The following is a 16127-nucleotide window of genomic DNA, read 5'->3' on the forward strand; positions in this document are numbered from 1 at the left end:
TTTCTCACTTTCTTTTCTCACTTTCTTTTCTCACTTTCTTTTCTCACTTTCTTTTCTCACTTTTTTCTCACTTTCTTTTCTCACTTTCTTTTCTCGTTTTCTTTTCTCACTTTTTTTCTCCCTTTCTTCTCTCACTTTCTTTTCTCTCTCACTTTCTTTTCTCTCACTTTCTTTTCTCACTTTTTTTCTCACTTTCTTTGCTCACTTTCTTTTCTCAAGTTGTTTTCTCACTTTCTTTTTCCGCTTCTTTTCTCACTTTCTTTTCTCACATTCTGTTCTAACTTTCTTTTCTCACTTTCTTTTCTCACTTTGTTTTCCCACTCTTTTTTCTCACTTTCTTTTCTCACTTTCTTTTCCCACTTTCTTTTCTCACTTTCTTTTCTCACTTTCTTTTCTCATTTTTCTTTTCCCCCTTTCTTTTCTCACTTTCTTTTCTCACTTTCTTTTCTCACTTTCTTTTCTCACTTTCTTTTCTCACTTGCTTTTCTCATTTTTCTTTTCTCACTTTCTTTTCTCACTTGCTTTTCTCACTTTCTTTTCTCATTTTTCTTTTCTCATATTTCTCACTTTCTCTTCTCACTTTCTTTTCTCACTTTTTTTTCTCACTTTCTTTTCTCACTTTCTTTTCTCAGTTTCGTTTCTCACTTTCTTTTCTCACTTTCTTTTCTCACTTTCTTTTCTCACTTTCTTTTCTCACTTTCTTTTCTCATTTTTCTTTTCTCACTTTCTTTTCTCACTTGCTTTTCTTACTTTCTTTTCTCACTTTCTTTTCTCATTTTCTTTTCTCATTTTTCTCACTTTCTCTTCTCACTTTCTTTTCTCACTTTTTTTTGTCACTTTCTTTTCTCACTTTCTTTTCTCACTTTCTTTTCTCACTTTCTTTTCTCAGTTTCTTTTCTCACTTTCTTTGCTCACTTTCTTTTCTCAAGTTGTTTTCTCACTTTCTTTGTCCGCTTCTTTTCTCACTTTCCTTTCTCACATTCTGTTCTAACTTTCTTTTCTCACTTTCTTTTCTCACTTTGTTTTCCCACTCTTTTTTCTCACTTTCTTTTCTCACGTTGTTTTCACTTTTTTCTCACTTTCTTTTCTCACTTTCTTTTCTCACTTTCTTTTCTCACTTTCTTTTCTTACTTTATTTTCTCTCACTTTCTTTTCTCATTTTTCTTTTCCCACTTTCTTTTCTCACTTTCTTTTCTCCCTTTCTTTTCTCATTTTTCTTTTCTCACTTTCTTTTCTCACTTGTTTTTCTTACTTTCTTTTCTCACTTTCTTTTTTCATTTTCTTTTCTCATTTTTCTTTTCTCATTTTTTTTCTCACTTTCTCTTCTCACTTTCTTTTCTCACTTTTTTTCTAACTTTCTTTTCTCACTTTCTTTTCTCACTTTCTTTTCTCACTTTCTTTTCTCACTTTCTTTTCTCAGTTTCTTTTCTCACTTTCTATTCTCATTTTTCTTTTCTCACTTTCTTTTCTCACTTTCTTTTCTCTCTTTCTTTTCTCACTTTCTTTTCTTACTTTCTTTTCTCACTTTCTTTTCTCACTTTCTTTCCTCACTTTCTTTTCTTACTTTCTTTTCTCACTTTCTTTTCTCACTTTCTTTCTTTCTTTTCTCTTTCTGTTCTCACTTTCTTTTTTCACTTTCTTTTCTCATTTTTCTTTTCTCACTTTCTTTTCTCACTTTCTTTTCTCACTTTTTTTCTCACTTTCTTTTCTCACTTTCTTTTCTTACTTTCTTTTCTCACTTTCTTTTCTCACCTTCTTTTCTCACTTTCTCACTTTTTTTTCTCACTTTCTTTTCTCAGTTTCTTTTCTCACTTTCTATTCTCATTTTTCTTTTCTCACTTTCTTTTCTCACTTTCTTTTCTCTCTTTCTTTTCTCACTTTCTTTTCTTACTTTCTTTTCTCACTTTCTTTTCTCACTTTCTTTCCTCACTTTCTTTTCTTACTTTCTTTTCTCACTTTCTTTTCTCACTTTCTTTCTTTCTTTTCTCTTTCTGTTCTCACTTTCTTTTTTCACTTTTTTTCTCACTTTCTTTTCTCACTTTCTTTTCTCACTTTCTTTTCTCACTTTCTTTTCTCACCTTCTTTTCTCACTTTCTCACTTTTTTTTCTCACTTTCTTTTCTCAGTTTCTTTTCTCACTTTCTATTCTCATTTTTCTTTTCTCACTTTCTTTTCTCACTTTCTTTTCTCTCTTTCTTTTCTCACTTTCTTTTCTTACTTTCTTTTCTCACTTTCTTTTCTCACTTTCTTTCCTCACTTTCTTTTCTTACTTTCTTTTCTCACTTTCTTTTCTCACTTTCTTTCTTTCTTTTCTCTTTCTGTTCTCACTTTCTTTTTTCACTTTCTTTTCTCATTTTTCTTTTCTCACTTTCTTTTCTCACTTTCTTTTCTCACTTTTTTTCTCACTTTCTTTTCTCACTTTCTTTTCTTACTTTCTTTTCTCACTTTCTTTTCTCACTTTCTTTTCTCACTTTCTTTCTCTCTTTCTTTTCTCTTTCTGTTCTCACTTTCTTTTCTCACTTTCTTTTCTCACTTTCCTTTCTCACTTTTTTCTCACTTTTTTTCTCATTTTTCTTTTCTCACTTTCTTTTCTCACTTGTTTTTCTTACTTTCTTTTCTCACTTTCTTTTTTCATTTTCTTTTCTCATTTTTCTTTTCTCATTTTTTTCTCACTTTCTCTTCTCACTTTCTTTTCTCACTTTTTTTCTAACTTTCTTTTCTCACTTTCTTTTCTCACTTTCTTTTCTCACTTTCTTTTCTCAGTTTCTTTTCTCACTTTCTATTTCCATTTTTCTTTTCTCACTTTCTTTTCTCACTTTCTTTTCTCTCTTTCTTTTCTCACTTTCTTTTCTCACTTTCTTTCCTCACTTTCTTTTCTTACTTTCTTTTCTCACTTTCTTTTCTCACTTTCTTTCTCTCTTTCTTTTCTCTTTCTGTTCTCACTTTCTTTTTTCACTTTCTTTTCTCATTTTTCTTTTCTCACTTTCTTTTCTCACTTTCTTTTCTCACTTTCTTTCCTCACTTTCTTTTCTTACTTTCTTTTCTCACTTTCTTTTCTCACTTTCTTTTCTCACTTTCTTTTCTCACTTTCTTTTCTCTCTTTCTTTTCTCACTTTCTTTCCTCACTTTCTTTTCTCACCTTCTTTTCTCACTTTCTTTCCTCACTTTCTTTTCTTACTTGCTTTTCTCACTTTCTTTTCTCACTTTCTTTCTCTCTTTCTGTTCTCACTTTCTTTTCTCACTTTCTTTTCTCACTTTATTTTCTCACTTTCTTTCTTTCTTTTCTCTTTCTGTTCTCACTTTCTTTTCTCACTTTCTTTTCTCACCTTCCTTTCTCACTTTCTTTGCTCACTTTCTTTTCTCATTTTTCTTTTCTCACTTCCTTGTCTCTCTTTGTTTTCTCACTTTTTTCTCACTTTTTTTCTCACTTTTTTTTCTCATTTTCTTTTCTCACTTTTCTCACTTTCTTTTCTCACTTTTTTTCTCACTTTCTTTTCTCACTTTCTTTTCTTACTTTCTTTTCTCACTTTCTTTTCTCACTTTCTTTTCTCACTTTCTTTCTCTCTTTCTTTTCTCTTTCTGTTCTCACTTTCTTTTCTCACTTGCTTTTCTTAGTTTCTTTTCTCACTTTCTTTTCTCATTTTCTTTTCTCATTTTTCTCACTTTCTCTTCTCACTTTCTTTTCTCACTTTTTTTCTCACTTTCTTTTCTCACTTTTTTTTCTCACTTTCTTTTCTCACTTTCTTTTCTCACTTTCTTTTCTCACTTTTTTTCTCACTTTCTCAGTTTCTTTTCTCACTTTCTTTTCTCACTTTCTTTTCTCACTTTCTTTTCTCACTTTCTTTTCTCACTTTCTTTTCTCATTTTTTTTTCTCACTTCCTTGTCTCTCTTTGTTTTCTCACTTTTTTCTCACTTTTTTTCTCACTTTTTTTTCTCATTTTCTTTTCTCACTTTCTTTTCTCACTTTCTTTTCTCACTTTTTTTCTCACTTTCTTTTCTCACTTTCTTTTCTTACTTTCTTTTCTCACTTTCTTTTCTCACTTTCTTTTCTCACTTTCTTTCTCTCTTTCTTTTCTCTTTCTGTTCTCACTTTCTTTTCTCACTTTCTTTTCTCACTTGCTTTTCTCACTTTTTTTCTCACTTTCTTTTCTCACTTTCTTTTCTTAGTTTCTTTTCTCACTTTCTTTTCTCATTTTCTTTTCTCATTTTTCTCACTTTCTCTTCTCACTTTCTTTTCTCACTTTTTTTCTCACTTTCTTTTCTCACTTTTTTTTCTCACTTTCTTTTCTCACTTTCTTTTCTCACTTTCTTTTCTCACTTTTTTTCTCACTTTCTCACTTTCTTTTCTCACTTTCTTTCCTCACTTTCTTTTCTTACTTTCTTTTCTCACTTTCTTTTCTCACTTTCTTTCTCTCTTTCTTTTCTCTTTCTGTTCTCACTTTCTTTTCTCATTTTTCTTTTCTCACTTTCTTTTCTCACTTTCTTTTCTCACTTTCTTTCCTCACTTTCTTTTCTTACTTTCTTTTCTCACTTTCTTTTCTCACTTTCTTTTCTCACTTTCTTTTCTCACTTTCTTTTCTCTCTTTCTTTTCTCACTTTCTTTCCTCACTTTCTTTTCTCACCTTCTTTTCTCACTTTCTTTCCTCACTTTCTTTTCTTACTTGCTTTTCTCACTTTCTTTTCTCACTTTCTTTCTCTCTTTCTGTTCTCACTTTCTTTTCTCACTTTCTTTTCTCACTTTATTTTCTCACTTTCTTTCTTTCTTTTCTCTTTCTGTTCTCACTTTCTTTTCTCACTTTCTTTTCTCACCTTCCTTTCTCACTTTCTTTGCTCACTTTCTTTTCTCATTTTTCTTTTCTCACTTCCTTGTCTCTCTTTGTTTTCTCACTTTTTTCTCACTTTTTTTCTCACTTTTTTTTCTCATTTTCTTTTCTCACTTTTCTCACTTTCTTTTCTCACTTTTTTTCTCACTTTCTTTTCTCACTTTCTTTTCTTACTTTCTTTTCTCACTTTCTTTTCTCACTTTCTTTTCTCACTTTCTTTCTCTCTTTCTTTTCTCTTTCTGTTCTCACTTTCTTTTCTCACTTTCTTTTCTCACTTGCTTTTCTTAGTTTCTTTTCTCACTTTCTTTTCTCATTTTCTTTTCTCATTTTTCTCACTTTCTCTTCTCACTTTCTTTTCTCACTTTTTTTCTCACTTTCTTTTCTCACTTTTTTTTCTCACTTTCTTTTCTCACTTTCTTTTCTCACTTTCTTTTCTCACTTTTTTTCTCACTTTCTCAGTTTCTTTTCTCACTTTCTTTTCTCACTTTCTTTTCTCACTTTCTTTTCTCACTTTCTTTTCTCACTTTCTTTTCTCATTTTTTTTTCTCACTTCCTTGTCTCTCTTTGTTTTCTCACTTTTTTCTCACTTTTTTTCTCACTTTTTTTTCTCATTTTCTTTTCTCACTTTCTTTTCTCACTTTCTTTTCTCACTTTTTTTCTCACTTTCTTTTCTCACTTTCTTTTCTTACTTTCTTTTCTCACTTTCTTTTCTCACTTTCTTTTCTCACTTTCTTTCTCTCTTTCTTTTCTCTTTCTGTTCTCACTTTCTTTTCTCACTTTCTTTTCTCACTTGCTTTTCTTAGTTTCTTTTCTCACTTTCTTTTCTCATTTTCTTTTCTCATTTTTCTCACTTTCTCTTCTCACTTTCTTTTCTCACTTTTTTTCTCACTTTCTTTTCTCACTTTTTTTTCTCACTTTCTTTTCTCACTTTCTTTTCTCACTTTCTTTTCTCACTTTTTTTCTCACTTTCTCAGTTTCTTTTCTCACTTTCTTTTCTCACTTTCTTTTCTCACTTTCTTTTCTCACTTTCTTTTCTCACTTTCTTTTCTCATTTTTCTTTTCTCACTTTCTTTTCTCACTTGCTTTTCTTAGTTTCTTTTCTCACTTTCTTTTCTCATTTTCTTTTCTCATTTTTCTCACTTTCTTTTCTCACTTTTTTTCTCACTGTCTTTTCTCACTTTCTTTTCTCACTTTCTTTTCTCAGTTTCTTTTCTCACTTTCTTTGCTCACTTTCTTTTCTCAAGTTGTTTTCTCACTTTCTTTTTCTCACTTTCTTTTCTCACTTTCTTTTCTCACTTTCTTTTCTCACTTTCTTTTCTCACTTTCTTTTCTCAGTTTCTTTTCTCACTTTCTTTGCTCACTTTCTTTTCTCAAGTTGTTTTCTCACTTTCTTTTTCCGCTTCTTTTCTCACTTTCTTTTCTCACATTCTGTTCTAACTTTCTTTTCTCACCTTCTTTTCTCACTTTGTTTTCCCACTCTTTTTTCTCACTTTCTTTTCTCACGTTGTTTTCACTTTTTTCTCACTTTCTTTTCTCACTTTCTTTTCTCACTTTCTGTTCTTACTTTATTTTCTCTCACTTTCTTTTCTCATATTTCTTTTCCCACTTTCTTTTCTCACTTTCTTTTCTCACTTTCTTTTCTCACTTTCTTTTCTCACTTTCTTTTCTCACTTTCTTTTCTCCCTTTCTTTTCTCATTTTTCTTTTCTCACTTTCTTTTCTCACTTGTTTTTCTTACTTTCTTTTCTCACTTTCTTTTTTCATTTTCTTTTCTCATTTTTTTTCTCACTTTCTCTTCTCACTTTCTTTTCTCACTTTTTTTCTAACTTTCTTTTCTCACTTTCTTTTCTCACTTTCTTTTCTCACTTTATTTTCTCAGTTTCTTTTCTCACTTTCTATTCTCATTTTCCTTTTCTCACTTTCTTTTCTCACTTTCTTTTCTCTCTTTCTTTTCTCACTTTCTTTTCTCACTTTCTTTTCTCACTTTCTTTCCTCACTTTCTTTTCTCTTTCTGTTCTCACTTTCTTTTTTCACTTTCTTTTCTCATTTTTCTTTTCTCACTTTCTTTTCTCACTTTCTTTTCTCACTTTTTTTCTCACTTTCTTTTCTCACTTTCTTTTCTTACTTTAATTTCTCTCACTTTCTTTTCTCATTTTTCTTTTCCCACTTTCTTTTCTCACTTTCTTTTCTCATTTTCTTTTCTCACTTTCTTTTCTCCCTTTCTTTTCTCATTTTTCTTTTCTCACTTTCTTTTCTCACTTGTTTTTCTTACTTTCTTTTCTCACTTTCTTTTTTCGTTTTCTTTTCTCATTTTTCTTTTCTCATTTTTTTTTCTCAATTTCTCTTCTCACTTTATTTTCTCACTTTTTTTCTAACTTTCTTTTCTCACTTTCTTTTCTCACTTTCTTTCCTCACTTTCTTTTCTTACTTGCTTTTCTCACTTTCTTTTCTCACTTTCTTTCTCTCTTTCTGTTCTCACTTTCTTTTCTCACTTTCTTTTCTCACTTTCTTTCTCTCTTTCTTTTCTCTTTCTGTTCTCACTTTCTTTTCTCACTTTCTTTTCTCACTTTCCTTTCTCACTTTCTTTTCTCACTTTCCTTTCTCACTTTCTTTTCTCACTTTCTTTTCTCATTTTTCTTTTCTCACTTCCTTGTGTCTCTTTGTTTTCTCACTTTTTTCTCACTTTTTTTTCTCACTTTTTTTTCTCATTTTCTTTTCTCACTTTCTTTTCTCACTTTCTTTTCTCACTTTTTTTCTCACTTTCTTTTCTCACTTTCTTTTCTCACTTTCTTTTCTCTCTTTCTTTTCTCACTTTCTTTTCTCACTTTCTTTTCTCACTTTCTTTCCTCACTTTCTTTTCTTACTTTCTTTTCTCACTTTCTTTTCTCACTTTCTTTCTCTCTTTCTTTTCTCTTTCTGTTCTCACTTTCTTTTTTCACTTTCTTTTCTCATTTTTCTTTTCTCACTTTCTTTTCTCACTTTCTTTTCTCACTTTTTTTCTCACTTTTCTCACTTTCTTTTCTTAATTTCTTTTCTCACTTTCTTTTCTCACTTTCTTTCTCTCATTCTTTTCTCTTTCTGTTCTCACTTTCTTTTCTCACTTTCTTTTCTCACTTTCCTTTCTCACTTTCTTTTCTCATTTTTCTTTTCTCACTTTCTTTTCTCACTTTCTTTTCTCACTTTTTTTCTCACTTTCTTTTCTCACTTTCTTTTCTTACTTTAATTTCTCTCACTTTCTTTTCTCATTTTTCTTTTCCCACTTTCTTTTCTCACTTTCTTTTCTCATTTTCTTTTCTCACTTTCTTTTCTCCCTTTCTTTTCTCATTTTTCTTTTCTCACTTTCTTTTCTCACTTGTTTTTCTTACTTTCTTTTCTCACTTTCTTTTTTCGTTTTCTTTTCTCATTTTTCTTTTCTCATTTTTTTTTTCTCAATTTCTCTTCTCACTTTATTTTCTCACTTTTTTTCTAACTTTCTTTTCTCACTTTCTTTTCTCACTTTCTTTTCTCACTTTATTTTCTCAGTTTATTTTCTCACTTTCTATTCTCATTTTTCTTTTCACTTTCTTTTCTCACTTTCTTTTCTCTCTTTCTTTTCTCACTTTCTTTTCTCACTTTCTTTTCTCACTTTCTTTCCTCACTTTCTTTTCTTACTTTCTTTTCTCACTTTCTTTTCTCACTTTCTTTCTCTCTTTCTTTTCTCTTTCTGTTCTCACTTTCTTTTTTCACTTTCTTTTCTCATTTTTCTTTTCTCACTTTCTTTTCTCACTTTCTTTTCTCACTTTTTTTCTCACTTTCTTTTCTCACTTTCTTTTCTTACTTTCTTTTCTCACTTTCTTTTCTCACTTTCTTTTCTCACTTTCTTTCTCACTTTCTTTTCTCTTTCTGTTCTCACTTTCTTTTCTCACTTTCTTTTCTCACTTTCCTTTCTCACTTTTTTCTCACTTTTTTTCCACTTTTTTTCTCATTTTCTTTTCTCACTTTCTTTTCTCACTTTCTTTTCTCACTTTCTTTTCTCACTTTCTTTTCTCACTTTCTTTTCTCACTTTCTTTCCTCACTTTCTTTTCTTACTTGCTTTTCTCACTTTCTTTTCTCACTTTCTTTCTCTCTTTCTGTTCTCACTTTCTTTTCTCACTTTCTTTCTCTCTTTCTTTTCTCTTTCTGTTCTCACTTTCTTTTCTCACTTTCTTTTCTCACTTTCCTTTCTCACTTTCTTTTCTCACTTTCCTTTCTCACTTTCTTTTCTCACTTTCTTTTCTCATTTTTCTTTTCTCACTTCCTTGTGTCTCTTTGTTTTCTCACTTTTTTCTCACTTTTTTTTCTCACTTTTTTTTTCTCATTTTCTTTTCTCACTTTCTTTTCTCACTTTCTTTTCTCACTTTTTTTCTCACTTTCTTTTCTCACTTTCTTTTCTCACTTTCTTTTCTCTCTTTCTTTTCTCACTTTCTTTTCTCACTTTCTTTTCTCACTTTCTTTCCTCACTTTCTTTTCTTACTTTCTTTTCTCACTTTCTTTTCTCACTTTCTTTCTCTCTTTCTTTTCTCTTTCTGTTCTCACTTTCTTTTTTCACTTTCTTTTCTCATTTTTCTTTTCTCACTTTCTTTTCTCACTTTCTTTTCTCACTTTTTTTCTCACTTTTCTCACTTTCTTTTCTTAATTTCTTTTCTCACTTTCTTTTCTCACTTTCTTTCTCTCATTCTTTTCTCTTTCTGTTCTCACTTTTTCTCACTTTCTTTTCTCACTTTCCTTTCTCACTTTTTTCTCACTTTTTTTCTCACTTTTTTTTCTCATTTTCTTTTCTCACTTTCTTTTCTCACTTTCTTTTCTCAGTTTCTTTTCTCACTTTCTTTTCTCACTTTCTTTTCTCACTTTCTTTCCTCACTTTCTTTTCTTACTTGCTTTTCTCACTTTCTTTTCTCACTTTCTTTCTCTCTTTCTGTTCTCACTTTCTTTTCTCACTTTCTTTTCTCACTTTCTTTCTCTCTTTCTTTTCTCTTTCTGTTCTCACTTTCTTTTCTCACTTTCTTTTCTCACTTTCCTTTCTCACTTTCTTTTCTCACTTCCTTGTCTCTCTTTGTTTTCTCACTTTTTTCTCACTTTTTTTTCTCACTTTTTTTTCTCATTTTCTTTTCGCACTTTCTTTTCTCACTTTCTTTTCTCACTTTTTTTCTCACTTTCTTTTCTCACTTTCTTTTCTTACTTTCTTTTCTCACTTTCTTTTCTCACTTTCTTTTCTCACTTTCTTTTCTCACTTTCTTTCTCTCTTTCTTTTCTCTTTCTGTTCTCACTTTCTTTTCTCACTTTCTTTTCTCACTTTCCTCACTTTTTTCTCACTTTTTTTCTCACTTTTTTTCTCATTTTCTTTTCTCACTTTCTTTTCTCACTTTCTTTCTCACTTTCTTTTCTCACTTTCTTTTCTCACTTTCTTTCCTCACTTTCTTTTCTTACTTGCTTTTCTCACTTTCTTTTCTCACTTTCTTTCCTCACTTTCTTTCTCTATTTCTTTTCTCTTTCTGTTCTCACTTTCTTTTCTCACTTTCTTTTCTCACTTTCTTTCTCTCTTTCTTTTCTCTTTCTGTTCTCACTTTCTTTTCTCACTTTTTTTTCTCACTTTCCTTTCTCACTTTCTTTTCTCACTTTCTTTTCTCATTTTTCTTTTCTCTCTTTGTTTTCTCACTTTTTTCTCACTTTTTTTCTCACTTTTTTTTCTCATTTTCTTTTCTCACTTTCTTTTCTCACTTTCTTTTCACACTTTCTTTTCTCACTTTCTTTTCTCACTTTCTTTTCTCACTTTCTTTTCTCATTTTTCTTTTCTCACTTCCTTGTCTCTCTTTGTTTTCTCACTTTTTTCTCACTTTCTTTTCTCACTTTCTTTTTACTTTTTTTCTCACTTTCATTTTCTTTTCTAACTTTCTTTTCGCACTTTCTTTTCTCACTTTCTTTTCTCACTGTCTTTTCTCACTTTCTTTCCTCACTTATTTTTCTCACTTTTCTAATTCGAATGCTATACCACCATGTTCAGGCGCCTATCTTCACATGTTTAAGCGTCCCTTGAACATGCAGCCTAGCGTAATGCATGCATGCTATGGCACCATGTTTAAGAGCCTATCTTCACATGTTTAAGCGTCCCTTAAACACGCAGCCTAGCGTAATGCATGCATGCTATACCAACATGTTTAAGCGCCAATCTTCCCATGTTTTAACAGTCCTTAAACACGCAGCCTAGTGTTTTGCATGTGTATGCGCAATGGTTTCAGCTTGCATGTTAGTGATGTGTACTTGTGTGTGCGTGCGTATGTCCGTAAGCGTACATGCGTGTGTGTGTGTGTGTGTGTGTGTGTGTGTGTGCGTGTGCACTTAGTCATTCAAACTACCATTTTGCACTTTTCGCTTTTGGGATGTTCACTTCGTTTTCGAACGTTTGCTTGGTTTTCGAACGTTCTCTTAAATTGGCCGTATACGTCTATGTGACTGTTTGTGGATGTGCGTGCATACTTGTGTGTGTGTGTGTGTGTGCGTGTGGGTGTGTGTGTGTGTGTGTGTGTGTTAGAGAGTGTGTGTTTGTGATCTTCAGCTGATGAAATGTAACTGGCGTTAACCATGGCATGGAGTACAACCACAGAATTAGGACTCTTTTAAATCTTTTTCTCTTTTAATCAATTTTTTCTATCTTTCCTGTTTTTTTTGCCTTGCTTTAATCATTTTTTTCTATCTTACCTGTTTTTTTGCCTTGCTTATTTTTTCCTTTCTCTTTTGTCCTTTGCATGTTGTAGCTCCTCTTCCTCGCATGTTTTACCCCACCTTCAACATGCAGCTTAATTTTTTACATGAGTTATTTTCGGCCAACATGTAGAAGTTCCGTATCTGTACAAGTCTTAGCGCTCCTTAAATATGCAAGATAGCAAAGCCAATTAAATGTATGATTAAAAAAATTGGTTGTACTTGGGGTAATATACTACACCAAACACATCGGTAACGTAACGTAATACCTATGGCCGATGAACTAGGGGAATGGGTTGCAGCCCGATGTGTTGCAAAAAATCGTAATTTTAAACATTATTTTTAAATGATTTTGTTGATGCTTTTGCGGGCCTGTTAGTTTTGCTGATTTTTGAGCTAATTTTTGCGATTTTTTTTACTTTTGTTTTGTTTTACTGCCTCAAATGGGTATTGAAAAGACCCCTATTACTTGAGAAATTTTTAGTTAACAAATAGTTGCAGTTTTGTGGATATGACACAATTTTTTGTTGAGAAATATGACGAAAAATAGCGAAAATTGGAACTATATTTCTTAATTTTTTGCAATTTTTCCATTTTTTCTGTTCTTAAGATACATTTCTTAGCCTATTATCCTATTAGACTATCCTATTGTTTTTGTGATCATTGGGATCCTCTATTGGCTGAAAAGAATTTGTCTTTGGGTTTTTGTGCTTTTGTAATCTTAAAAAATTTATTAACTTTTTCCCGTTTTTTCGTCAGTTGTTTGGAAGAGCTTATTTTTTCATGACCTGGCTTCAGGTATTTTTAAAATTTCTCATGAGTGGGTTTAGTAGGTACTAGTTGTGTTGATGAAGTAGTAATTTTGACAGAAATTGTTTTTTCGGGGTCTCGATTGACGACAAATTATGATAAGATTTTTTTCATCATATTCTAATAGGCTTGATTTTCTTAACTTTTTTGTTTTATGGTTTTGTTTCAAGATAATCCTAAATTAGTGGAGGCACGTTTTGTCTGATGAGTAGTTGAATGGCATTTAAATGAATTTCCACTTCGAGTCGTTTCCGGAATTCTTCCGGCTATGTTTTTTTTAAGATCTGTTCACACATTTTCATGATTTTTGAAGTCAAATTGGAGTGGTGATTTTGCATACGCCGAAACAGAATATAGAGCGAAAAAGCGAGTGGTTTTGCGTAGTGAATTTTTTTCGCTCTAATTTTAAAGTAGAGTGAGAAAACGGTGTTTGAACAATAATTCGGTTTCTCCGTAGTGGTTATTTGTTCACATGCGACAATTTCACCCTGATTTTTACTGTTTTTTTCGATTTTTTGGATCGGATTTTTTTCTTAATAGTTTTCCCAATCCATTCACAGCTCATTCTGGACCTAGTTTTTTGTTTGAATCAAAATTACATATCTGACTAGTGGTTTTTTGTTCTCCCTAGCAGCATTTTGACAATGATTTTCTTTTTCTTAGAATTTTTTTAGAAATGGTTTTCCCAATTCACTCATTGTCCGTTCTAGGTCTAGTTGTTTGTTCAGTCAATGAAAATTCTTTGAATTGTACGTCAGGACTTGTCCTGCTATGTTTTTTTATTTCGTTTTCATGATTTTTGTTACGACCATATGACGTCACAGCCACTTTTTGTTCATTCGTTCATGCAATTTCGACTGAATTGCATGTGTGACGCCATTTTTCGCTCTTAGTGGACCGCGTGTTTTTGTTCATGCGCGTGATTAAATTTTTGGTCACACTTGACTTACCTCACTCTCAAAAATGACTTCCTCACTTTGAAATTGACTTTTATTTTCTTCAATTCAAAGAGATAAGGTCAAATGGGTGTGTGTCACTCTAAATGAAGGTTATTTGAGATCAGCTAATAGAGGCAGCAATAACTTATACAGATTTTTAATCAAAAAATATAACAGATCAGCCTTCAATGAAAAGTCGAATTTTTTTGGTCTGTCTTTACTGTTTTTTTTAGACTGCCGATCTACGAATCTATTGCGGCTGTTTTCTGGCAATCTGCCCGCTATGTTTTATACTTTTCATTAATCTTATAATAATTTAATTCAAAAAAGGTAGCAATTTTATCCGTTGATTTTCCAGTCTTCAATTCTTTAGACTATTTGAAATGAATTGATATTCATGAACATTAGTGTATGTACTTCATTTGTATCTGATCTAATTAGCGGGAAGATTTTTTTAACTGTTATTTTGAGCGTCCATAAGTTTATCAGGCGTAACTTTTAATTTTGAAATTTTAAAAAAATGCAGGATTGCTTAAATGTGCAACATTTGAACTTAATAGTGTATGTTCAGATTGAAATGTCGACAGTGATCTCCCCTCAGGCTACAATCAGAATGGTGTCTACAAACTAGTTTTCTGTCGACATAGCATCTATTTATAAAACTGTTCGTTTGATAGATGAAAATTATTTTCATGAAGCGACGTTTGTTCAAGCATTTATTTCCTTACCTACCTGAACGGTGAAAAGGAAATAGAAAAGCTGACTGAGTTTTTGTAATTCTTGTTAAGGCTATGGCTCCTCTCTGCAGACATTTACGAAACCAGGCCTGCCTTCTGACGTCACCGTCATCATCGCCGTCATTAATGGTACAAGAGTTGACATCCCCGATTCATCTCAGACCGAGAACAGCAACCCTCAGCAGCAAACGGCCATTGTCAACAAAGCCACCAGACACTGCAGCCAAGGAACCCTCTGCCTCATCTTCACATATAATTTATTCCGAGTGCAAATACCTGAATAGAGTCTACACTACTCACGAGGTGTCCATTCCACTTCGCAGGAACAATGTGACCCTCTTTGAGTCAAATCACTTGCCAGCTAATAGGTGCGTATTGGCACCTTTGAAAGCATTCAAGCAGTTTTCTTAGGTTTTTCATGTTTAAAAACCGTAAAGCGATAGATGGGGCTATTATTGGCCTTCTCTTGGTCTTTACAATACAAAGAATTTGAATTGTATTGGGGCGCTCTTTTTTTTCAAAGATTGTTCACACATTTTCATGATTTTTGAAGTGAAATTGGAGTGATGATTTTGGTCACCTGCCTTACGCTTTCCAATGATTCTTTTGGGTTCTTTTGTATAGTATTTTACTTCAACGTTGCTAGAAGCAATAGAATGGTTTTATTTTTAATATCACGAATTTGGCAATTTTCAAGTAAATTTTGAAATTTTTTCCAAATTTTCTGAGAGTTATTCTCCTTTTCCAAGTTTACGGATATTTAAGAGCCAGTGATGCCTCTTTAGGCTTGCAATTGGTTACTGGATAGTCTCTGGTGACAATGAAATGGTTTTGGAGATATAAATTTGACAAATCTCAAATTTGTTTGCAAATCTTTGTCATTTTCTGAGCTCATCAACCTTAACGAGCCAATGAAAATTTTTAAGTCCTCTTGTTCGGTTACTGGAAATTTTCCTGAGAGAAAAATGGTTTTCTATTGTTTTCTATGGTTTTTTTTGAGTTTCATATTGCGAAATTTAGAACGTTTTCTTAAATTCTGCATCTTTCATTTTTTGAAGCATGTGTCATATTTCTTGAGTTTTTCTATCTTGAATGGCCAATAAGCCTCCTTCAAGGCTTGTCATGGGTTTATTAAATTGTATAAAATTTGGCCTTCAGGGTGAAATTTTTTAGCAATGATTATATTCTTGTTTAGTTTGTTTGATCTGCTGGTCAGGTACAATAGTTCTAATTTTTTCATTCCATTCTTTGGATTGTTGATCGGGACTTGTCCTGCTATGTTTTTTTCTTGGAAGATGGTTCACACATTGTGCCATGTTTTGAGTTTTCAAACCGGGATAAACAGGTAACGCTCAGTAGGCATTAGGTTTTGTTAGACGCCCTTAGCTGGCTTAGATAGTCGAACCTACTAGGAAAACGTTCTTTAGGCTTGAAATGAGTAACTGGATAGTCTCTGGTGACAATGAAGTCGTTCTGGAGATATTAGTATGACAAATTCCAGCCGCATTTCAAAATTTGATCGATCTCAATTTTTTTTTCGCAAATTTTTGTCATTTTATGAGCTCATCAACCATAACGGGTCAATAAAACTTAATCCTGCAGTTCTGTTACTGGACAATTTCCTGTGAGAATAGCGGTTTTGAACAGTTTAATAATGCGAATTTTAGAACTTTGTTTTAAATTCTGCAATTTTCATTTTTGATTCATCAATTTTTTCTATCTTTGAGTTTCTCTATCTTTACTGGCCAATAAGCTTTTTTCACGGCTTGTGCATGGGTTGATGGGTATATTGAAATGGATGAAATTTGGCCTTCAGGGTGAAAGTTTTAAAGTTTTAGCAATTATTATATTCTTGTTTAGTTTGTATTTCCGGACTTGTCCTGCTATGTTTTTAAACTGGGCTAAACAGGTAACGCTAAGTTGGCATAAGGTTAGACGCCCGTAGATGGCCTTAGTAGTGGTTGCTAACTTCATTGAAAACCTAATTTCAAGTTGAAAAGGTCATTTTGTAATTTTGCTCCCAAAATATGCGACATTTAGTTTCAGTCAGTATTTCTGATTTGTTATAATTATTACGTAAAACCTGTGATTCACTGTGGTAT

General features: G+C 31.8%; 1 protein-coding gene across 2 annotated transcripts in view; it reads left to right on the forward strand.

Annotated features, from left to right (window-relative positions):
* LOC142336209 (pyruvate dehydrogenase [acetyl-transferring]-phosphatase 2, mitochondrial-like) overlaps nt 1–16127 on the forward strand; it is a 107115-nt gene that overhangs the window by 48071 nt on the left and 42917 nt on the right. Inside the window, exon 2 of one of the 2 annotated variants that reach the window (XM_075384869.1) lies at nt 14077–14393. In XM_075384869.1, coding sequence (XP_075240984.1) covers nt 14080–14393 — 314 coding nt within the window. In that variant the 5' untranslated portion in view covers nt 14077–14079. Of the gene's footprint in view, nt 1–13839; nt 14394–16127 lie in introns of those variants that run through there. The other variant, XM_075384870.1, reaches the window with a different exon arrangement.

The sequence above is a fragment of the Convolutriloba macropyga genome, chromosome 3, assembly GCF_964194025.1.
Source record: "Convolutriloba macropyga chromosome 3, txConMacr16.3, whole genome shotgun sequence".
Classification (NCBI taxonomy): Eukaryota; Metazoa; Xenacoelomorpha; order Acoela; family Convolutidae; genus Convolutriloba; species Convolutriloba macropyga.